Genomic DNA, 26,231 nt, shown 5'->3' with positions numbered 1-26,231 from the left:
TTGGAGTCATATATAGGGCCATTAAGCTCTTTGTGTTTTCTGTAGTTCAATCTTCTTTTGACAGACATTCCACTTCTGACTGGTGTTGCATACTACTTACATCTGGCAATATGAGCAGCGTACATCACGGTAATTGTTCTACTTAGTGGATGACAGGTTAAAATACCTCAGAAACTATTGGTTTTCCAAAACATCATGTTGATGAATGCTGATAACGTTGAAGTTCAGATTCAGGGATCTTTCTAGACTTCCACTGAATACCCGAGAGCACTATTTGTTAAACATGATCATCTAGCACATTTTTCATTCATGTACTTGAATCTGCGCTGATATTCACAATGGGATTTGAGCCCAGTAACCTTCTTTCTAAACACAAGCACATCATTCAATGAGTTACTGAGTTTGGATGACCTTTAACCTGTTCAGTGGACATGCTTATATTCATTCTACAATTAATTTTGATCAGTCTTAAAGAGAGCAAGAGAGAAGACTGGTGCAATTATCTTCGCTCTTGCTCTCTCTAAGATAATAAAGGGAACTACGTGTATGATTAGTCTTAGATGAAATATGTTCACCTTGCGCGAATTGTCTCGATATAGCTATTACGTGGTAATTTCCCATAGAACGGATAGAATATGACTAGAAACGGAATATAGGATGCGTTTTCTACCCATTCGGGGTTTCGTCGGACAGATATATCTGTATTTCAAGATTAGTCTCTACTCCTGGATTTGGAACCACTACGTTATGCAACAAATGCCCCAGGAGTTATTCACATGATTACTGAGTATTAACGTTATCAGTGTGATTATTGAACCTTGTAGTTCAAGCTAACAAACCCCAAACAGGGCGCGACGCTCATCCTGGATTCCAATGCTAACCGCATTCAATCTATTCTATAAAGAGCGACTAGACGCAAACGAAATATAACAACGAGAACTGTAGAAGAAGTGTCAATTCAATATCAACAGAATAGTCTGTTATAAGAATTTACCACAAACAAATAAAAATGTTAATCAAACACTTGAGGTGTACAATAACTAAAACATTTATTCACTGCATTTTAATTTTATATTGAATAGTGTCACATTTTGAATCAAGTATTATAATTGTCAAACTTATCACTGAATAATTAATATGTCGTATACAATTTACTAGTTGTGACAGTTAAAATAGGCCTAATCCATTCCATGACAAGTGACCTACTCTATATCATTGTTAATGGTGTGCAAATCATTATCTCAACACCATTGAACAAATAATTTGCTAGAGTGTTCAATATTCACATTAAACAGAACAGTCACGTAGTTAATAGCTATCTGGATTAATCTTAGAGTAATATTGTTTAACTGCTACACTGAACAACATTATTCATGACATATTTCAATTAATTACGAAAAGTTTAATAGCATAAAATATGATTAAGTCGCGTTCAGTTTCAAACTCAACAGTCGTACGGTTTACTCTGTAAGAAATAAAAAATGAACGATAGTGTCCAGTCTTATACTTAAATCGAATAGTCATACCGCGTTATTATCACGGAGGTGCAATTATGTTATTCAGTAATTTAGTTATATCGATTAGTTAAAGCAGATAATCCATTTATACTGTAAAATAGGCACACACACATTCAATTATTGATTAATGCAATGTAACCTACCACCAGTCCAATGATTTCAGATTTGATTGTTGACTGGATATTTGAATGAAATACACCTTATAATAATATTACATGTTGTTTTGATCAACTGTGTTTGGTATACAATAAACACTTCATCATCGGTCTTACCTTTGTTCTTGTTAATCAATATCCGTGTTTTTTCCCTTATACAGTAGTAAGTAAACAATCATGTCCACAGTTCAAAACATGTGGAAGAACCAGTATTCTGTCAAGTCATTACAGTTGCTCAATGTTCAACGATTCCTCGGCCATCGATTATTTGTTCGACGAACAGATCTCAACAAAATATTAGAATCGTTAACTCATATCAAAATATTATCTTATTCACATAGTATTGTTTGGATGAATTTTATTGAATTCTCTATGTTATTCTATACAAAATGACAACATTGATCAAGCTGAAAATGTTTCTGCAAAAACACTTTTTTTATAAACGTTGAATTTACCACAATTTCGACTGTTATAATTTATAAAAAGTGTTAAGATAAATATTTATCTGCCGTCAGTTTTCACTATATTATAACAACATTTAGTAATATTTAATTAAATCATTTGGAACTGCAATGATCGATAAAGTGGCATTTCACATTGACTGACCACTTAGTAGTGACCAATTTCATGTTTGCTTACCTATTAGTGTAGATTAATTTCTATCAGTCAAACTACATTATGGTCGCTAATCTAAATGACTAAACATCCCTTCCTAACGAGTAGTGTCGGAAGGTTTAATAAGTAGGAGCACTGGAAGGTAAATTACAAAATACTGAGTTACAATCTATTTTTTTGAGGATCTGCTAATTATATCTCTACAACCGAAATACAGATAAGAGTTAATATAGAAATTCAGTTACAAACAAACTAAAAGACATTTATTTAGCAAATTATTTAGCTTAGGCAAATGATTCATATAAGGATAAGTGGATAAAGACTATAGTTAGGTAAATAATTTACTTATTTGTAATAATCTACCAACACCTGTATTTCTTACTTTCATCTCGGCTTCAGAGAAAATATGATCTAACTGCAATGTCATCTTCAAATTCATGAATATTTGTTAGTTTACTTTGAGAAAGTCGATCGATATCCTAGTGTTTTAATAATAATTGCTGTGTTCAGACCTCAATGAGAACAACACTACGAATATAGGTGCAAAAAGTCGATAAGTACCATATAGAATAGAACATCATTGTTGTAAATGTGTGATACATTAGAAAAATGTTTTGTCTTCTCATGTTGTCTGAGAAATTTCTTACGCCAATGATTACATCACAATTCACAAATGAAATTATAGAGATATTAAAGGTGTAAACATTGTTCTAATTAAGCTTACTAACAAAACTTTTCTTTATGTGGTCAATTTATTTTTACACAAATCGTATGAATTTCTTCTATTGTATCTGATATAGTTACAAATTTTACTCAGTTTTAGGGATTTTTGATAAACGATGAAGATTCGATGCATATGTGTCCCAACATCACAAAGTTTACTACAGTTTCAAACTGATAATCAAATGACTCGATCTCATCTTAGTTTGACTACTCCTAGCTCACTCATAACGTTTTACCGTTGAACAACATTACACAGAGAAGTACGTGGCTATTAATATTTATTTTCTAACCACTAAAGAAAAGCTTAGTATTACTTAAAAAATAAATAAAAACGCAACTGAAAATCGTGGAAAAAAAGATAATCAATAATCATTGTTTTACATCTCTACTACTTTCATTCATAATAATACACAGTCTTACCCGTTTTTTCATAAATTCACATTGTATAAAACAGAGTTTACAAATGTATAATATATCATGATGAAGAAAGCGCGGAAAGACACCCCCCCCACAAAAACAACACAATGTTCAATTTAAAAAAATAGAATTGGAGAAAAAATAGACAAACAAATCACAAACGCAGAATAAAAAGTAAAAACAACTGGATAAATAATCACATACACACACACACAAACATATATACGGAGAGAGAGAGAGGTGTAATAATAATAATAATAATAATAATAATAATAATAATAATAATAATCAGCAGTAACTACGAAAGAATTAAATTTATTCAATCTATGTTAACATGAATTGAAAAAGAACCGATAGGATAAGCTATCAAAAACACAATTACTTAGTATTTAAATTATCAAAGAAATAGATACATTGACAAAATTAGAAATCTGTTTCATCATCATAGAAATCTAGAAAGTTTACAAATGTTACACGTGTTACCGTACCATTTGCTGTGAATGTGTACTTGTAGTAAGATCCATCTGCGGATAAAGCTATTTAGGAAAGAGGAAGAAAAAGAAGCGATGAAGGGAAAACAGAAGCAAGTTAGAAATAGAAATAATAATGGTTTAACAATAAAAAAATATTTAGTGATCAATCCATAAAAAGTAATAAGTGTTTAATGGTTGAATATAGTCGGATAAGAAATATCCACTCGACTCTAGTATTTATTAGTTGGAAATCGTATCAACAGTGTGTAGATACAGTTTAGAGGGGATTGATATTTCTAGTGGGATTTCAATCTGTATCAACCAACTTCCTAGTTTCGAGACAATACAAATGAATTATTTGAAATACAACAGAACAACGGTAGAACTGACGTGTTTACATTGATTGGCCACTACTATTCCATGATCAATCAATCAGCAGAAAGGTGATCTGTCGATTGGTAGTCATGTGATTAGTGGTTAGGTTAGTATTTTGTTTCATTCATTCAAACATATAGTTTGTCTTTAGAAAAACTATGAGAGACCACGTCTATGAAATATATCCTTGTACTGTTTAGAATAAAAATTACATAAATTTACATAAAGTTATGACGAATTAAGTTCAAAATTACTTGCATTGCTGCAGTGGCATTCATTCTTCATCTCTAACCAAATCTTTAAGCATACTCCCATACTCTGGACTTTTTTGAACTTATTTATTCCTTTCAAGTTGTATGTTTTATACCTTTTAACTTGTCTTTCCTTTGCTGCTAAGGTTTTGCTAGCGTTAGATGTAAGGTAACATGAACTGACACTTATTTACTAAGTACAAATTTGTGTAATTAGCTACAAACTACACACTAAGTATAGGGGACTGGTGATTCTACATAGCTGTCCTAATCGAAGTGAATAGAGCTGGATTCAAACTTGTGACTTGGTGGATGGAAACCAAATGCCTTAACCACTGAACCCGCCAATGCTCTACGCGATACATATACAGGACAGGTCCCTGATTTCTTAGATAACTGAAATTTAGGAAATGATTAGTACATCTTACAGAGACGGAACTGTGGAAATAATATTTTGTAAAAGCCAATGAAAATATAAATGAAAAGCATAAAATGCGTGGTGTATCAGATAAGGTCAATCTTCATGAAGTAAAAGACAGAGAGACAAATGGCACTTTGACAAACCATCACACTATTAGTCCGGTGGTTATGAAAGGTAGAGTGTGCAACGGTACGATACGAGTAATCACGTTTTGCGCTACAATTGTAAAACATCATCTTCGAGTTAAGGAATGAATCCTTAGTTTAAGCATTGTTGTATTCAAAGAGTCACTCATACTGTGTAAGCAGTGTTGAAATTCGATAACATGAATTCTGTTAATAGTAAAAATTACCATTGAATAAATAACATCACTTTAAAACGTTAAATTTAGTGGGTTGGAGCCTTTCGAATATGAGCGTTAGCTCAAGTTGCCACACCACATTACCACAACGAGATGAAATTAATGAGATGAATAGTAAAGCAGATTGAAATAAGGTAGTAACAATGAAAATAAGAATGAACATTCAAGAGAATACGCCTTCACAATTGATTGATCACTTGGTGGTGATCAGTGTTATATGTGTCAGGTCCTTATTAGTGCAGATCGAATGCTATCGACCATGTAGCAATGTGGCCACTAGTCTAGGTGACTTCACATGTGTGCACTATGTTGAAGGAGGATATGACATTGATCACCACCCAGTAATCTATCAATTGTGAATACATCTCAGTCCCGCAGGAGGTCAGTCACAGCCCGGATAGCCCAGTGGTAACATCTCTGACTGCGAAGCTGGGTGACACGGGATCGAATCCATCAGGGAGCGTCAGTCCCCTCAAGATTACAGGTACACCTTGTTGACGAGTGCCAAGTAGCACGAAACCCGGGTTCAGGGTTTCCTGTTGACTATTTCCAACCACCACCTTATCTCAGAATACGCTTTAAAAAGATGGGATAGTAAAGGTATGTATGAAGGAATAGTGGTTCTTAAGATATGGATAAAAATAAAGAGTGAACAAACCTCGGGCATTGTAACTGATTCCGAGCCATATAATCTAATGTCTTAAACCGCTAATAACGGTTATAGTGAGAATTCCAACCAAGTAGTAGGCATCTACCAACACGGTCCAGTGGAAAAAGCAATGACTTTATCGACTGATGTCATGTTATCTTTTGACCGACCTTAGCTTTCTTCCAACTTTGTCCTACATCCGTAAACATAGCCCGTCGCGGTAAACTGTGGTTAAGCATACATAACACATGTACCGAATGGAAATGATTTATAACTTGGTAGATCCACCGATTCTGTTCGCGAAAATCATACAGCGTTATCAGATGTGAATCGGAACTCAAACTAGTTGTGACTATGCTATAGTTTGCAATCAGGTGGGCATTCTCAAGGTCATTTTAGTGTTTCTCTTAGGTTGTTCATAAATTATGTTCTCACCGTTTTACCTTCCCTAAGTTATTGTTAATTATTTATAGACTTTATTATTGGATTTCTTTTTCAGTTATGATGTCTTTATGAACACACTATAATTTCCTATTTAAATCGATGTGTGGTCCATATTATTATATGCGTTTTGAGTCATGATGATAATTGTACAATATAGAGAAGATATCTGTTCGCTAATTCTGTTCTGTGCTTATTTGGACACTGAGTTGGAAGGAGTTCAATGACCAAAAGTTTCATCCACTGTTCATTGGTCATTCTCGTTGGTAAAAGTAGAAAGTTACTAATGCTACATTTGATAGAAGGAGGATTAATCAATAAGTGGACACAATAATTATTTGTTCTTATAATTAACTTGAATATCATATGAAGACAACAATAAAATTAGGAATATGTTTGTTTGATTTGTAATTATGATAATAAAATGCTCATTACATTAGTAAGAATTTGACAGTAATTCAATTTAAATAAAACCCAATAATTCAGATGATGATTAATTGGTTGTTTGTGTAAGATAGACATTTTTCGTTTCACATTCGGTTTCATCGTGAAGTATAGAATTTAAATAATCCAACTAGACAACTTTTATTGTGTGGTTAGGGCCGATTAGTAACAATTCAATTGTAATTTTATGCAGATTACAATTGTAATTGTAAAACTGTGTTTTCTGTAAATAGTAATTATCAGTTACATGTTTAATTATTATCTTTTCATAGTTTTAAAGCAACGTTAAGCTTAAAATACTAAGGGAGTAGTACTCGTAAATTGTGGTAAATCTACAGTACTGAAAAGCTTTAACTAGTATAACTCACTAAAGTCTTGAACATAAATCTTTTTAATTACTGATGGTGATACTACTAGGTTGTTTAGACCAACAGAGACAGAGTTTAGTTTGAACGTCGGGGCCTAATAGTTGAAAGTTTAGAGCTCTAAACGATACATTCCTGATTGATAAGGTTGGGTGACGAGACTAATTTGAAAGTGCTGAGAACATCTAACTCAATAACTAACTAACTAACTAGTGTGACGGGCTTACGGAGATAGTTGACATCACTGACTTGACTTATTTAAATAATTATTAAGAATGTGGAAGCGCAGAACAGTTGTTTCGTCCTAGTATGATACTGCTGTTGTGCGCAACCACGACACAGCCGAGGATCTGACTCAGGACCTTCAGGTTTCGTGAAAAGCGTTCAACCTTCAGACCACTGATTCGGTATGTAATGATTTATACTTGTAACTTTAGTCAATTCGCGATCCTGAACAGTTATGCACCAATAGTATCGGAAGATTGTTATGCCATATCGTGTAGCTAACTAACTAACATCACTTGATCCAATCGATTTAAAGCTATAAAGAAATCACACATGCAACAATGATAAGTTTTCTAGAGCTCTGTCAATTATGTGTATTAAATATGCTACGATAAATGCGTAAGAGTGACAAGTGCACTTATCATTAGATTCGTAGAAAGAAAAACGAATGAAAAATCTTGAAATAATACATTGATGAAATAATCGACTATTGAAACTGAACAATATGTTTTGCCGGCATAATAATTTCACCTTCCTGTAGGATAAATAATGCTGCTGTTTGAATAACTTTTCTATTCAATAATTTATAATTGATCAAAACATTTTTGTTTTATTTAAGACACGGACAATTTTGAACAGAATAACTGTTTATACAAGCAGTTAGTCAAACAGATGAATAGTGGTCTAATTACTTGACAATAAATAAAACATCTACAACTAATTACTGGTGGATTTATGATGATAAATAATAAAAGGATTGAATATGATAGTTTAGTTGAAATGAGTTTAGTGAAGATTGGTCAGATTTATAGATTATGTTCATCCCATGATCAGCTCATTTGGAATACCATTGAAAACTAGGGAGAACTGTTAAGACAACTATTTCGTATTAGTATAGGACTAATCTCAACATTACGCACCTTACTGTTTGATTGGACACTGATCCCATGGTTCTAACAATTAAGCGTTCGCCGCGGGACCTGAAGGTCAAGGAATTTGATACCTGATGATATAGTCATAGATAACCACTCTTGAAATGTCTGCAAACAAAGATGGAACATCTGTCTCGTTCTCTTTGGCTTTCAATAATACCCCAACTGAGATCAATCAGTTATAAATAAAACAACCTACGGATAAACATTACGGGTAAAAGCAAAGCGTTTTATTCATTACTTAGTAAATGTCTGCTTTTGAAACTTACCTATTAAAGTATCAGGACTGACAGAACTGAAAGCACATATAGCTTTGAATTTCGTTTCCAAAACACATCGTACATGGCTTGTAGTAGAAAATAGAGAACGTAGAGAGAGTTTACCGGAACTGAAAGTAGAAATTTCAAGTAGCATAAAAAACGACACACCAAGAAACTTATTTTTTATTCTAAAAGAAACACAATACATGAGTAAATATCTATATCTCTCTGTCGAAGAGCATATAACTTAAGAAAACTTTTGAGAAATAATACTAATTTCTGCTTACTTACTATGAGTTTGCATCTTCAGGTTATTGATACTGGGGAGTATAAATGACCAACCATTATTAGTTTGCATGCATTCTGAGCGAATTACTTTGATATTCCTATTTTTTCATTCATGATATAAACCAATTGAAATTTGAGCTCAACAGCTCAGTCGATACCGCGCTGTGTTTAAAATAAGTATACAGAATAACCCCGAATTCAGCCTCATCCAGTGGTGTCTACCCTACTGAATCAACTTTCAGAAGGAAGACTTGGACATTATTTGATAGCATGTATCCACAAAGAAAATGAGGATATAAATCCACGGTGAGGAGAATCGAACGTCCGATTCCTAATGGGTTACCAATGTATACAAGAAATTTTCGACAATGGGGGCCTACGTGGATAGCGAGTGTCATCGTGTGAAAAGTCGGTGACGTAATGTACGAAATTGATGTTCGAGGTAAATGTCTGACGCGATATGTAAACCGCATCCACTATAGGCGACTAGATTCGAATAAAGAACCCCCTAGTTCAAACTTGCCACTAGATTATTTAGTTGATACAATTAGTTTGGAACGACAAGATCAGTGCAGAAGAATTGATGGCCAGAACCCAAGAAGATCATGAAGAAGACATATCCCCCAACGCCTTCAGTTAAATCCAAGGAGCAAGACTTATATTTCAAGAGGGAAAGGTGGTATGGTAAGCCAATCAGAAGTAGTCTAATGAGAAGATCAACAGATGGCAATCAGAAGTAGCCTGAAGGACAATTTCATTTCACTGGCTAAGAAATGGATTAATTTACTAAGGGGTAGAGTCGTATATATAAATTGTTTAGTGATAATGTCTCAGACTATGAGAATGGGTAACAGATTCAAATCCTACATGAAGCGTCAATTCCTACAAGACTGAAGGTACGTCTCCCTAACGAGTACCGAATAGCATGAAACCTAGATCAAATCAGGTGTCATAAAAACTACATCCAACAACCTAATATTCAAACATCGTTCACACAATGTTTATTCACTTACACCAGTCACCACATTCCAACTCCATCTAAGGCATTCGATCAGTACTAACCACTAGACAAACATGACATTCACAAATACTCACCGATTAATCAATCATTCAGTGGTCAACGTAGACCACTCCTCCACCTCTCGGTTAGAACAACTGTTACCTATGTACTGTCTGAACAGTACCATGATATCGTCAATCATCATACATCACATCTCATTCACATTTCTAGTATACTAAAGTAAATAAGGTGAATAACTAATTTGTATCATCAATATTTACACACAATACAGGTGACTTTTTTATGAATAGAATGTTTTAACGTAGTGGCATTCAAAATCTTACTTTAAAAACTCTTAGTTTTAATTATCAGATTGTCTTAATATCATATCTGTGTTACTGCTAACTATCATCGACTTCTTCCATTAATTAGATGCAATTGCATCCTATGTGCTGATTGAGTTGTCGACTTATTTTTTTCTCTTGTCCTTCTTTATTTCAGACTTCCACACATATGTGCTGCTCTTCATACTTCCTCTCTCCTTCTCTACATAGCATATAGTAAACATTCAGATGCGATTCAAACTGCTATATATTTGTATCTCATTAGAGGATATAACTCGAGTCACCTACTTGATCGAATTTCATTTTACACTTAATTTTAAACACACCCATATATACATAGCGTTTTGAAAAAGTACGACAAAATAAACAATTAAGCAAATAACAACAACAACGACATACCCAAATCCTGAAGATTTTGTCAAGTGAGGACTGTGGTTATGATTGATACTAGTACTACTACTACTAATACTATTACTACTACTACTAATTTGAATATTACGAGGATTAGTTAAAGAATCTTTTGTAAGACAAAATATGTGCGCAGTACCACGTTCACTGGTAACACATAATAAATCACTATCTTTATTAAATGATAATGATGTAATTGTAGCTTGACTAGTGCCACGTCGTAATTCATGTAATAAAGTACAATCTTTTGTAGAAAATATACGAATTAATGTGCCTTTTTGTGATGCTGTTGCCAGTAGATAACCATCACGATTTAAAGTGATTGATGCAAGTGGATTTTCATGTGCAATTATTTGTCTTGGTGGCATATTAGTAGCATTTGTTGATGATGGACAAATAGTATTGATGGATATTGTATTTGTACTTTCAATATTATTATTAGTAGTAGTATTACTATTATTGTTAGTAACATTCCCAGGATTGTTATTATTTGCGTTGTTATTAAGATTGACATTACAACCAGTATTTCCAATATGAACTAATGATACAACACCAGGTCGTCGTCCAGGAAATACAACCAATGGATTATCAACACTTTGACAGACATAACATAATCCTGAAGGATTTGAACATGTATTTGATTCAAAAATTAATTGAGGTGATGGGCTAAATGTGTACACTTTGATAGCATTTACAAGTATAATTATTATTCTATAATGAAAAAGTGAAAATTGGACAGTTTAATTACTCAGAACCACAATATTAAAGAACAAAACAATAGGGTAATATATATTTGAGTAAACGAGGCCAGTTGGTCTCGACTGCTAGTAAAGGTTGCTGATACTGTAGAAAAATACTTCTTTTTGGGAAATCTGAAAAGGTGGTGGTTTAGGCATGGTATTAACGACCTGAGCATGTGATCACATTACCCAAAACATAACTACCTCGGGATGATCACACACAGCTTTTTGTAAGTAGTTTTAGACATGTGAACTGCATTCCTTAAATAACTTACTCCGGGCGACCGAAATGCACGAGGTAATGTAGAGCTTGACAGTTTTAGGGTCAATATTCTCGAACCTCCATCTAGTATGAGAAAGAATCATTACTGTATGTGATTGCCTGATAGAAATACGTTGCTGTCACACCACAAGTACACTTGGCTGTCAGACCTTACTTTGCTGCATTTAACTTTATTATTCCCCATCCAACCAACCTACTTGTCATGGTAGGACATAAACGAACGAGTGTTCCAGTTAATCTAGTTCGATTGGTCTGTCACGACAGACAAGACCGACCATCACGTCAATGTACCAGTTATAGTCAGGACTATGTCACCTTTAACATATAGATTATTTTACAAACGCATCAATATATATATATATATATATATATATATATATATATATATATCGTAAATGAATCGTTTTGCTATGACTAAAGTCAAAGATTAAATTCGTTAGATGCAGACTACCTAGTTAGTGCCCTTCCGATAACCATCATCTGTGGTTGGAGATGTTAAGCAACACAGATCCACTCACCGTCTATTTTCCTCTACATTTTGATTGTTAGTATCTATTCAGACATCTCTACTCACTATCTTTTAAAAGTATGTTCTCAATATTTAATGTTGTCTGATGTTGTACAACAGTCACTTCGATTTGTTTGCCATTCACTTTACTGAATTCATATTGTTGTGCAAACGTGTTGGAGAGATCCAGAAAACTCGAAAAAAGCCCCAAAAAGGCTCTGAAAACACTGAGAACCATCTTATCCAATCAGTATTCACTAGAAGCTTTGCCAGAAACATCTAGAAAGTGAAAATTCATGTAGCGAGTTTCTGATTGGATGGTTATCTATACTGCTACTATGTTTAGTAGCGTTCCAGGATTTTCCGGAAATTCAAGGCCATATAAAATACTATAAAAACCCTGGATTTTCTGTGCATAAACGAACCTTTGGAGTAAAGTGTTCCTTCTATATCTCCCGCCTTTTCTCTCGTGTTTAAGTTGGTGTGTAGATCTAACCTGGGGGTTACTAGAAGAGCTTAGGAACCGAATCTAGCGTTCAATTAGAAGACGTATCAAAATATAGTATGGGAACTTGAGTTAATGTATATGTATGTGTTGTAGTCTATACATTGATGATGACTAACCAAATGATATCTAACAATAAAACTATGTTCAGGGTTTCGTCTTGTTGACTGGCTTCAACTTCCCAACCATATGCACTTAATCATGCTACTGTGATACAACAGCTTAATACGATGCACATGTTTGCCATGTTCTACTTTGATGATGGCTGATGACTTACTGGAAAGTTAAATCCTTATTGCTAGTTTGTCGGAAATCCTCCTGAATTAAGGCACTCCTTTGAGACAACTATTATATGTGGATATACTTTGATGAAATATTTTACTCTAAAAAAATAACTCCACACTAAATACGTTACTCATTACTTCCATCGAAGGCAATAAAATAAAGGTGATGGTGAAGACGATAATGATAATATTAGGAACAAATGAGATTTTTCGGAAAGGTTTGTTTTATTGACATTGAAAATGTATTCATTTATTTTTCTTGACCAACTTTATCAACAGCCCTACAATATTTCTTTAACTTTTTTACGTCATTACTTATTGAAAAATTAATCCGAGTTTATGAGTTAGAGATTTCCGGAGATACATTGATAATGTCGACGTACTCAATCTACGAATAACATGGATCACTGACTAAGGAGGTAAGTCAACGTATCTATCACTCTCCTGTGTGTCTGTGCATACGCACAGAATTGTTTCTTTTTTCTGAATCGTATCGAACGTTAAGATTCAGTCATCTTTTGTTGTTTAAAGAGTTGACTAGTTGAATATCCAACGATTCAGTAACGGATTCCTGAAGAGTTTTACAGATCCAGGTGCCCTATTTAACTGAACAGTATTGAAATAGAGGAGAAACCAAGTCATATATATGCCGATATTTCAATTATTGTTTAACTGATCTAAAAGATGATTTGTCTTCAGATCTTATGATAATAGAAAATATTTTGTCGAATGTAGAATTTTAAAATTTCTCACTTAATGCACTTCTATAGGATGATATCTTACTTGGTTATCGTTAAAATAAAATTTAGATCGAAATTTAATATTCGTAGGTTGTATTATTACCCGGTCGTTGTTACTACCTTGATGTGGTGGTCGGGCTTGCCTATTGCGATGAACCAATCGAACTATATTGGTTGGAACAACCGTTCCTCAAGGTCCTGCTATGCCAGACAGGTCGGTTGAAGAACAGTAGGACTAAAAGCAGCAAACCCAAGGTCCGAAGGTGAAGTCGTATTGCTGAATGTACAGAGGTGTGTTAGTCATGGATTGATTTCACCTGGGATACCAACAGAAACTGGGAAACGGTAAACATTTGTTTTGTCTTTATGTGAACAACTGAGCTATTATGTGATAGCGATGTATCGTGTCTCGTTATGAAGATTTATTTAGTGGCCTACAACACTTGCGGAATTAGGAGATGATTGGTCTACTCTGATATGATCGATTCTCTTCATAATCGATAAGATCAACTAATACACATATACACAAAGCACACCAACACGTAACGGCTAATATAGGGAGAAGGTAAATGGTAGGAAAACTTAGTGTTCGAGGTAGTACAGCACGAATCGGTACAATTCTGTATTTATGTATGTATTAATAAAAAAGTGGCCCTCAAGTACACAGAAATTTAGAGGACTGAAAACAATGACAAGCAATCGGAAAAAGGTTAAGCTCATGTGGAAAATTAAATTACAAAAGAAAGACATTTGTGGTTATCGCTTATAGTGAAGATTTTAGCATTGTTAAGAGAATATGTCTGTTCTTGTGATCGCCTTAGCATAAGTATAAAATTTTAAAAAAAAATAAATATTGGAAATATGGTATGAAAGGACAGAGCGAAAAGTTATATATGGAAGGATACTGGAAGTCAAGATGGAAAGGAAGCAAAGAAATGAATGTATCTAAGCAATTGCACGATTGATTTTCTGTTACACTACATTAAAATCTCTAACCATCGATTATGATCATCACGTGGATCTCAATCAGATAACCTGTATCTAATATTTTAAAAAATCTTTCATTTTCATTATTGTCGTACTTCATGACATGAGACTATTGATAGTTAGTGTACACACTGATTTTTATATAACTTTTCGAATTTCTACTGGTTTATTAAATACCACTTTGATATATAATTTTTATACTCGAAAGTTTATCTAATTTAAATATTTTTACGGAAAAATAAAATCTATATATCAATAACAGATACGTTTGTATACACATTATGGTAGGTATAATGACTAAATGAATGTTTATTTGGTGAAACAATAATTTATGGACAACCTTTTAGCGACGCTGAAGTGACCTTGAGAATGTCCATCCACTAACTAGGACTAAATGACGGTTACAAAACAGTGTCAGAAATTACAATTTTGATTTACAGTTGATGATTACGGTTAGAAATTAGATTTAGAGTTTTAATCATGAACTGATATCAGCTAAAATGCCAAAACACTATTTAGCCAAATGGATGAATGAATTTCGCGTTGAAATCTAAGACCTGTTATCTTATATATGATTGGTTTGCCCATAAATTATAGTCTCGCCGTTTATTTTGATGCATAAACATGGATTTCTTACATGTTCGATGTGCTACCCCTATTATAATTCTATTTTGGACAATGGTAGACTACGAATTTATGTTAACGAAATCTAATAATTTTGATACTTTCACGCACTGATTAATCACCGTGTAGTAGTTATCAATGTCGTGTTTTTTTAGATCTTAGTAGTTATTACAAATCCTGTCAGTCAAGTTGTAATATAGCCTCTGGTCTAAATGGATTTAACATTGCTTGTGTTATGTTTGATTGTTTGGCTACAGTTCAATTAGCACTGATGGCTAGAAGGATACGATACTGATCAGTGATCGGTATAAATATTTAGGACAGAAAAATGTCAGTTGTAATCAGAAGACCCCTGTCTGTGTCACTAAGTGACAAGGTTCCGAATCCCCGATTCTAGCACCACCCCTTCCGCGAACATTGCATATGTACTGTACTGATAAGTCTCAATTGACAAGAAACCAACGTCCGTTACTTATGGCGTAGGTGTAATATTCGCCTGACAATCGAAGATATTTAAAGAATGTAGTTAACATAACCAAAACTACTCACAAAGAGCTGTGTGTGATCATCCTGAGGTAGTTATGTTTTGGGTAATGTGGTCACATGCTCAGGTCATTAATACCATGCCTAAACCACTTTCCTTCTCAGACCCCTCAAAAAAAGTATACTTCCACAGTATCAGCAACCAAGAAGTGATGACTACCTTTATACTCCTAACCACTCAAGATCACCTTGTCCATAAACGTGTCACACCACAAACAAACAGTTATACACTTGTCTGGTGTAAACCTAATAAAAAATTTAAACATAACGTGTATTTATTAGTCAATAAGCAAACCGTACCCATTTATATACGAATATTAATAACAATAAAAAAGTAGGAAGACCAACTAAGATTTTCACTTACCGATCATGTCTTAGACGAATGCCACGAACATCTGTAGCACAGGTGATTTCTAAGACAAATTGTTGTTTTATTCCATCCCATAAACAAGCGACATTACTTGGTAGACGTGAATGATTACCGCCACCCAGTATACCAAGTAAATTTGTACGAAATAACATTTCCATGTAGCCAACACCGGTACCATCTCGGATATCGAATTCTTTTTAATGTGAGTGATTATAAATAAGAAATACGGGGTTATATATACAAATGATGCAATTCAAAGTTAATCTGATAGCTAGATGAGAACACATAAATGGTTAGGGTATGTAATATGTATGCCTATGCACTGACTACCTCGACGCGCGATGACAGCTAGTAAAGGAGTAGGTTGGAAGAAAGCTACGGGTGCCATCACATGGTACCACTCCATGAAGACACTGACTACTGGACTGAGACATGTAGGTAGGCTCAGACTACGTGGTTATGATTTGCGTGATTATTGTAACCAATGGTTAGATACTTTGGGTAACATGGCTCAGAATTGTTCGCAATGCAGAACGTACACTCATTTGTTGTTATCCCAAGTTTTCTTGTAATCTTTTATTATTCCACTAATTTGCATATTCTTCTCGAATTGCATCTTCGCTGTTCAACCTTCTTTGTTACTACTAATAGTGTTGTAGTGAACAGAACACGGGTGGGGACAATCGAATGTATTTAACACAAAATTACAGGACTTGTTAATAAAATCTAAGTAAATGCTTAATTTGCAAAATGTCCACCAATTGTCTCAAAATGACCTAGACTTCATTGTTCTTGCATTTTCATACAAATTGCATCTTGTTTCCATTCTTTACTGTTCGATCCTCTTGTCTCTCTGCTTCCAGGCCTTCTGTTTAGGACTAACATCATATGCCACTTATGTCAATATAAGTAGCACACACCACAGTGTTAATGCATCTACTACCCTTGGACTTGCCTTGATAATTTTATCCCATCGTGAGTATGTGGTGCAGCAAAATGGAACCGATGTACATATATGTCAGGTTCTACGCCACATATGACTGACAGACTACTGTGGAAACGTTTAGTAGTTATTTATATAAATAAACTCTAGTCTCGAAAACAAATTAAATAGGAAATTGTATTCCCTGATGCCTAAACAATGGCAAATGGAACAAAATCCATTCTGTTTTAATAAGATACTTTGGATATTCACACTATGCTAAACCGCACCCTATCAGCACGACGGGGTGAAATTATCGACTCGGTGGTCCCAAAATATTCTAGCAATGCTTCGAAGACACCTATGATCGAATGACAGTAACATAGTAATATTACCTAATTTTAAAGACCATGTTTCACACTCATAAAGTGGAACAGAGCGTATATTAAACTCGTCCCTCGATTGGCAAAAAGAATTATCGCCAACACTGCAAGTGACGCAAATTGTCGAAGCCGATTGAGCATTCTGAATTCGTCCCGAAACTTCATCCCACACTAACCCACCTGGGGTAAGTGAAGCGATTAATACACCCAACTACTTCGCTTCCTATGGTTATTTCAAGAGTTAATGCAGACCAATCCTGAGGTGAGTTTGTATCTAGAAGGAGAGAAACGCATCAAAAACATATTTGCATTGTTTCCTAAGGCGGTCAGAAGACTACATTCTTTCATCATCTTCACCAAACAGGACTATATCGTCGATGTATTCAAAGTCGAAAAGAGAATCTCCAGGTGGAAGATCGATTTCTGAGAAGTCAGACGATGAGTGATATCTCTAAAAGAGTGCCCATAACAAAACTAAATAAAAATAGGAAAATCGAATAACCTTGACAAGCGCCACTTAAAGTTATCAATTCCAATGATAGTTCTCCATAAGCCCTGACTACATTTAGTTATTTAGTAGATAATAACTATATATAAGGAAGTGACATTTATCATTCAGCTTTAAATGAAGATCGTGCTAGGAAGTAAGAAAACCTTCTTTATATACACACAGATTGATAAAAAAAACGTTCCCCAGAAACTTTGCTCATTATTTTACATCGTATATGAATGGAAGTAATCATTGTGGAATAAGTGGATTTTGATAAATATCTTGTAATTACACGGAAATTATGAATGAAACAAGCTGAGGCATTTACAAATGTGTTCACTTTCTGAGAACATAGAAAAAAGCCTTCATCTAACACTAGATTTGTTTAACCTAGTTGTTTGCAATCTACTTTCACGATGACTACGTATTAAAGAAAGAAATAAAACTCAGAATTGATTCATTTAAGGTATCAACAAGTATAAACTTGAATTTGCTTTGGTAAGTGTATTAGCACATTATTTCGACGTAGGACGTATAGTCCTAAATAGACGTATATATTACTTTAGGGATTTATGGAGATTCTTCTCTGTTTCATACTAAACATCACGGAATGATCTTAGATAAATAACCAACCACAGCTTTCTGCAATGAACAAATTCGTGTAGCATAGCCTAGCATAGCAGATGAAAAACACAAAATTCTAGCAAAAACTAGGATTCGAAATGAAATCTTTAATAAAAATCTACACTTCACAATCGGATGACCTCATCACTAAAACCTTTTCTCATAATAATTCAAACAGACTCGAGTCTCAGGTTCAGTTCTCATACATTCATGCCTATTTATTTTATCTATAAGAATATATAGATACATAGATAGTTGTACACACGCATATTTAGGATGCTTACCATAACGTTCTAATTGTTTTAAAGGATCACAATTGAAAATTCTGAATCCATTTTGCATACCAACTGCAAAACAACCTGTAATAAATTAATAAAAATACAGGACCCGGGTGTAGACACATAAATTGATAAACTGAATTTTTTTTAAGAAACCAACCTCAAGGAAATTGTTTGGAAAAAGTGACTGAACACTTAGAATGAGTTTGTAAGCAAAATGAGCAAGCATTTATTCTTGTCTGATAAAGCAAGAAGTTATCAACTGACCAAAATCAATTCTTATGAAATTTTCAATATGGAGTTGTGGAGATTGTTGAATTTCCTTGAACACATGAGCCTATTAATGTCAGAACACCAATGAATACCTGGAAGCACTGGACGACCGTTTTGTACTGATAAGGGACTCCTCAGCGATGTGAATCCCCGATCCCGCACGCAGGAACTGAACCCAGGACATTCGGTTTCGCGCAAATGATTAACCTTTAGACCACTGAGCCGTCATCCAACAGTGTTAATATCTGACTTTAATGAATCCATGAAGTTGCGCGACCATCTTATGAAATTCATGACTGTAAAATGTGTTTTCTTAAGAGATAACATAGTGTCACACTACAGTGGCTAGAGACGTTATCACATATGGCTCAGAATAGAAGCCAGTGGCGATCCTGCTGTAACCTTCTTGTACTTTCTTCATAAAAAGTGGTTGTGACTTCCTTAACTGAAAGAATTCTTTCTGGTTGTACCTTTTCGTTTCCCCCATTATTATTATTGTTATTTGACTTCCATACACTAACCTGTGGTCGTTATTGTTCTCTCTTTTTCTATACGCACCTTACATTCTTTTTCTCTTCCTATTCTCATTGTTTTGTGTGGCGCATATATATCTGGTGCTCCCTTGTACCAATATTTATATGCTCAAATAGAATAAATAATAAATAAGTGTCACACTTGTAGAGCAGAAACTTGATGGTTGGCACATTCGGCCTAGAAGTTAAAAGCTCACTCCATCTAAAACCTTCATTTCGGAGGCTAATCCCAATGCTTTTGTTCATCGGATTGTATATTATAATTACATACTGCGACTATGTTTTGATGTTTGAAAGCCCTGCTTGACTTAGGTTTCGTAATACTCAGCACCATTCACGAGGACTTGCCTGTAACCTTATGGGAAACAGTTCAAGACCTTACCACTGAGCTATTCGGGTAGTGACTGACCACCCACAAGTTTGAGATACTTACACTGATTGATCTCTGACTAATGTTCAACAGGGATCATCCGTTCTTTCAGGATTGCGGATATGCCATGGTGAAAAGAACCGACCATCACGAAGACTGGGTTAATTAGGGTTTGCTGACGACTACTTACAACCATCTAGATGATAGTTGCAGTACGTGATTATAGTATACGGTTCCACGGACAGAACCAATGGGCTTCGTCTTCCTTCACGCTGCACTAAAACACAGAAAACTATTGTGAATTCGAAAGAGTAGGTATTTAGGAAGGATCCCAGGATTAATTTACATTACTATTAAGTTGATATGTCTAAAATACACACCAGCCGGTTTCTAAACACTAACTATCGGTCATTTACACAGATGACTAACTATCAATCAAACAAAGGCTAAAAATAAGCGCTCGCCATTGGCCGATATTTGGTTTCAGTTTCTAAGCAATAACATGCCTTTGCTTGAAAATATGGCTTTATTTTCCAAGGGAAAAAGATGTATATTTGTGAACGAGATTACATATACTCTTGATTTGGTTTTAGTCAATAAAGCTTTCTCACTCAAGTAGCTGGTTTATACTTTCCTATGGAAGGTATGCGTATCAGTATTAAACTCCGAAGATCGAACAACATAACAACTGTTGAGTAAGACATCTCAATTTTGTATGCAGAGTTGTCTTATGATGGCTGGCGCATATGTTATCCAATTCAAGCTACTTATTACTCTTGAAGCAATTAGTATTGTCACACGCCTACGAGGTTTTTCGTTACTTTTCGACAGATGAGTTATTCTAATCTTCTCAGTTATTTTGTCACTGATGTATGTAACCTCGAACATGTATGTATAATAGTACGCATGTGTCTATATGTTTGTTTGTACATTTCACGCCTATAAACATTCAATCACGTTTCAATTAAACTGAGTAGACACATCTGATTTTTTCGTCTCTCATCTTAATGTTTATCTGAGTAAACGAGTGCCTGAAAAAAATTTATCTAACATTCTAGATTCGGCTTTTTATTACCACCGTCGCCAAATGCGGTTTGTCTAAATATAGCTTACGAAATCATGTTCATGGTTTATTCATCTTTCCTTTGTCATTCATTATGAAGTTATACAACGGGCCTATATTCTACATGAGATGATGGGAGAACGTTTCAGGAACTTAGCGCTCACGCCAAAATATAACTCTGATCTACAAAATAGCGAGTGTTGGTTCATTTTTATTTATTTGAACGCATAAATATTGGTACAAAGGGGCACCAAATACATATGCGCCACACAGGTCCCTTGGTTTGTATGTGGGCTGTGATACCGCCTGGGTGCCCAAACTGAAGCAGGTGGTTTTCTTAGAGGGCCACACCCGCAGCCTTCGACCTAAAGTTCTGATCCGCAAGGTAGTGGAGCAACATCAGGAGATGCAGTCCCATGGTAACCGGTGACTAACAATTGGTTCATACGCCATTTATTCCTTCGGGATACTGGAGCCAAAGTTCACTACTTGGTTTAAAATCAGGGTTGTCCAACTCCCCTAGGTGAATCCTCCATACCCACCAACCCAGTTGAAGCGCCGGACATTCGCTTTTCGTCCTCTCAATCTCATAAACAACACCCCCGTCGCGAGAAGACAGTGAGTAGGACTTCCCTGACAGTGGTTATAAACGTGTGGCCATGTGAGAGCATTTCGAGAGGGAGAGATAACTCTCCCCACCCTCGGCCGTATCAGGGCATTTGGGGGCGTGTTGGTTCAAGTAGAGCTGAGAAACAGAACTACAACAATCATAGTTCGTGAGATGCTTGCAGAAACCAGGATAGACGGGTTAAAATCTACCATGAAAATGTAGATCTATTAATTCTATATCCTTTTCCATAAACGCATTATTCGTCTATATCAAGTGATTTAATAACCTTTGTTAACTTTAATCTTTTTTCTCATACGTCTTTTTAGACTGATACAAACAGAAACATCACATAATATTTTATCGTCCAATTCTTTAGGTTCACTTATTTACTAGTCTACTTAAGATTTGTAAACAACTTCAAATAAGGCCACGCTGTTGAGGAAGTAGTTGAGCTATAGGGGAGTAATAAAAAACAAAAACACTTGACTCAAGTGTTCTTAAAAACATAAGCAAATTATAACATTTCCACTAAGTACTTCATATTATCTCAAAATGAATATAGGATTTATATAAAAAAGTATTTACTATAATCTTGATTGAATCCAACAAATAAAATTCCGCTGTTACCGGAATCAGTTGGAGAAACTCGCATGCACATCTGAGATTATTGGAAACATTCACCCACAACGTTCACTGATATGAAATAGGTCCCGTTTCACCAGGAATTTATGGGCCTAGGGCACTAGTCAACATGCTATGGGAAGAATTTGGAGATATACTAATTAACATTTTGAAACCATTTAAATAAGGCGAGAAAAAATTCGTAATATAATGTCATTTTAATTTTTTTAAGACTGGAGCCCTAAAAATCCCATTTTATCCTCTCACAAAAGGACATTACCAAACATACATGACATATACTGAACGAAATACAACTCATTCATAGGTAATCACTAGTGATATTAGCTAATTTTACAAGGGCGGAATGAATAAACAAGCGGAGAAATGAAAGTAGTTGCAAAGTGTGGATTCACATTTGACAGTCAACCTTGTCTCATTCCGGTTTCTCAAAGAGTACAGACGGTCTTAAAATTACTGCTGTGTATAACTGTACTTCAGTGAACTTTCCTACTGTCACGTAATTGTTCATATCTCCTCAACCGATATACTTCAACTTGATTCTATAAAATCGAAGGAGATAAATAGTCCAAACTCAGTATAAATACTAAAACGATATTCAGGACGAGTGTACAGAAGCATGTATATCTGGTCGGTGTATATATCAACTGAATAATAAGATTGATATCAGTAGCACTTTCAGACCAGGTAACAATTGAATTCAGGAATCTATTGTATCATTCTTTACCAAATAGACATCTAACCAAGACATGCGATATGGAAACATTAGATATTTCGAGCATTTTTATCAACGACAATGAAAATTTGCAAACCCTCAGTCATTTGTGTTAGGAAATATTTAGCGGAATGAATAACAGATCTTCAGCTTCTTGATCAATGATCAACCACTACAAATGTAACTTTTTTTACGAAATACAAACCTATTTAAGTGGATTTAAACAGTACTTTGGTTCAAAGCATGATGTTATTATCCATTTGCTTAAACTGAAGTAGGTGAGGCGGATTTGTAAACTGAGATACATTATGCAGTATGAATACCTCTGAGTTGACCTGGACAAATTATATACAAGCCACTGTGGCTGGCATTTCTAAGTATCACTACTTACTGAATTGTTCCTAATATGTAGGAAAACAGCTCGGAGATATTTTACAACAAAAAGGTAAGTTATAATTGCTCGTAGTGTAGAGGTGTCTATTAGACCTATTAAAACGACTAATGACATGAGCCACCCACATCGGTACACAGCTTCTTACCTTACACTAAGCCTAAGTATACTGATTTCAACAGCCAACACTTTTTATTCATATTGCCACCAACATATGGACATACCATTTCCTACAATTCACAGTACGTATTAAAATAAGGTTGCTGGTGATAATAAACAGAATAAAACTGTTCTATACAACTGAGCCAATAGTAAATGTGCAAAGCTCTATAAATTAGTATTGGGAATTTTAGTTAGGGTTTTCATCGCAAACTGACACCAGTTATGATGAGAAGACACTAAAGCGAATATTTTAGCGAAAGTCTTAGCATAACAAACTGCATATATCATCTCGGTTTCCTGATTGGTTAGACGGCTCGAGATCTTGCAACCTTTTGGGGGTATACCACAGCTTTACCAATACAACGCTTGCTCGTCGTGAAAATCGAGCTTCTTAAACTAGCAGGACCTGAGAATCTTCAGGTTTGATGCTGCAAATAATACATCTGAGCTTTGCATTGGACTCACATGGAAATCAACCAATAAATGCAAACTATACAAATGGTCTTGATATGAATGAAAACGAATAATGGAAACATGGACAGAAAGTGTCAAATCTATGAGCGGTTTCTAAAACAGAATTACCGATAGCCTCTAATTAGATGCCATGTTTTGATTAGATTTTGTATTTAGGATAATTTGGATGATGATATAGTCGTACATTACTGAGTCTTGGACGATTAGAAGGAGCATATTATGTAACTCTCAACAGCAAATACGGTGAAGATATATGCAGCCCAGAGAAGGTATTGTTTTACGGTTCACCACGTGCTGAACAAAAAGGCCTACTAAGAAATCGCACTTGCACGATCAAAGTTGAAACTGCAACAGATAGTGGTTTCGATAATTGGATGGCTAGCATTAGCAAAAGTAGCCACTGACGCAACAAGTGCACACGTAAACATAGCTGCGCTGGTAGAGTGGTAGGGTTACTGTTGAGAAGTGTGCTCAAAAATGCTTTTAGGGCAAAATGTCCCTTGAAGTTGAAATAGTAGTTCCAATCGATGCAAATCTTGCTCGCAGAACAGTACAATGGGGTCAGGAGTGTCATCTTAGATCCGGTAAGTGCATTTTTGTTGGTTAAATTTTAGCTATTCGGAGTTTGAGATAAAACACTACAAAAAGGTGGTCCTAAATGAGTTCCCGTACCAGTTGTAGGACAGTATGTCATACCCGAAATAACAATGTGCACCGATGAGTGTAGGGAGCACAAAGCCTTCACATATAGTTATATCCTTTGATTATCTAAACATGAACACCTCGCAAACCTAACAAAAGAAGTACACACGAACATGAGACCAATGTGATATTTGGTTACCTGATCATCAAACTGAGAGGCTGTAAGCAGCATAAAGTGTATGTCTGAAAATACTTGCTCTTAGTATTGACACTTTACAACAAGAATACACACACGAACACAACTACATTTGTGCAAACCAATGTAGATGTAAAACCGTCCTAACTTTCAGATAAAACATTGCACGTTAAAAGCAAATGAAAACCAAGGCGGTGCTTTACCAGTTATTTACTATAAAACTCACCGTACAAACAAAACTATAGACCAGAAAACAGCAAAAACACAATAGTAACAAAACAACACAGTACCGACTGGATTGTATACTCCACCTCACCTGAATGTTCCGATTGTCAATATTCAATACTATTTTCACGAGCTTGGAAAAAAGGATGGATTTCTTTGCTATTGCTTCTTCTTGTTTCAGTACGGATCTGAGCATTTTTCATTGTCTAATGGGTGGTAGTCTGGTCACTCAATCGCATGGATTTTTGTCAGTGTGATAGTTATTTGTAGTGTAGGGCCAGTGAAATTCCGCTGAGCCCTAGCTAAATCATCCGGCAGTTGGGTCATTGAATATCGAACGAATCATCGATCCTCGTCGGGTTCAAGGACAACCAGCGCGCACCAGGTGATCGTACGCCATGAACTGGTCCATGCGGCAGTGGTCTTACTTTCGCTTGTATCGACTTTAACTAATATATTTCTTTATTACGTCCTCTGTGTTGTACAATCTTCAAAGCATCTATAGTACCTTGATACGTCAATGGGGTAGTTCACGTAAGGTGCTGACCATGCGGTGTGACTTCGACGTTAGCTGGTTCGTCACACCATTCCCGTCCAACTCGAGTAGGCCTCCAATCATTCGATATAGACCATCTACGTTGGTGATCTACACTGGTGAGCTCGTCGTGATATAAGTGTTATGCGTTACAGATGTGATAACGAAAGTTCGCTACCTCGTCGATACTAGCTCAGAAGTTAGCGTTCTTTCAGCGAATTCTAACGACCGGCTTCACGAATCGGTTTTAAATCTACAGGCGGCAAACGGAAAGCTTATCGCCACATACGGTAATAGGTACGTTTACTTGAACGTGGGTTTACGCAAACTCTTTCACTGAATCTTCGCTGTTGTAGATGTTTCTATGCCAATCATTGGTATAGACCTTCTTCAGCACCATAATCTGATCGTCGATACGCGCAAACGGAGGCTAGTAGATGGAAACACTAATTTATCTG

At 35.2% G+C, this 26,231-nt stretch overlaps 1 protein-coding gene across 2 annotated transcripts; it reads right to left on the bottom strand.

The window, feature by feature from the left end:
* Positions 1 to 3,271: 3,271 nt before the first annotated feature.
* Positions 3,272 to 25,507, bottom strand: WDR45L_1 (WD repeat domain phosphoinositide-interacting protein 3). Of its 2 annotated transcripts, none has more exons than XM_051216816.1 (7): positions 25,240 to 25,507; positions 22,380 to 22,548; positions 18,952 to 19,026; positions 16,243 to 16,441; positions 10,656 to 11,375; positions 8,634 to 8,752; positions 3,272 to 3,963 (listed from the first exon to the last, which is right to left on the bottom strand). In XM_051216816.1, exons 2-7 carry the CDS (start codon positions 22,450 to 22,452, stop codon positions 3,851 to 3,853), a joined length of 1,299 nt encoding a protein of 432 aa, XP_051065431.1. In that variant the 5' UTR covers positions 22,453 to 22,548; positions 25,240 to 25,507; the 3' UTR covers positions 3,272 to 3,850. The 2 variants fall into 2 exon arrangements, with proteins under 2 accessions (XP_051065431.1, XP_051065432.1); XM_051216817.1 differs by having other exon boundaries at positions 8,634 to 8,710.
* Positions 25,508 to 26,231: the final 724 nt, after the last annotated feature.

This window comes from Schistosoma haematobium, chromosome 6, assembly GCF_000699445.3.
Source record: "Schistosoma haematobium chromosome 6, whole genome shotgun sequence".
NCBI lineage: Eukaryota > Metazoa > Platyhelminthes > Trematoda > Strigeidida > Schistosomatidae > Schistosoma > Schistosoma haematobium.
The sequence above is the reverse complement of the archived record's forward strand: the minus strand, read 5'-3'. Positions and strand labels throughout refer to the sequence as shown.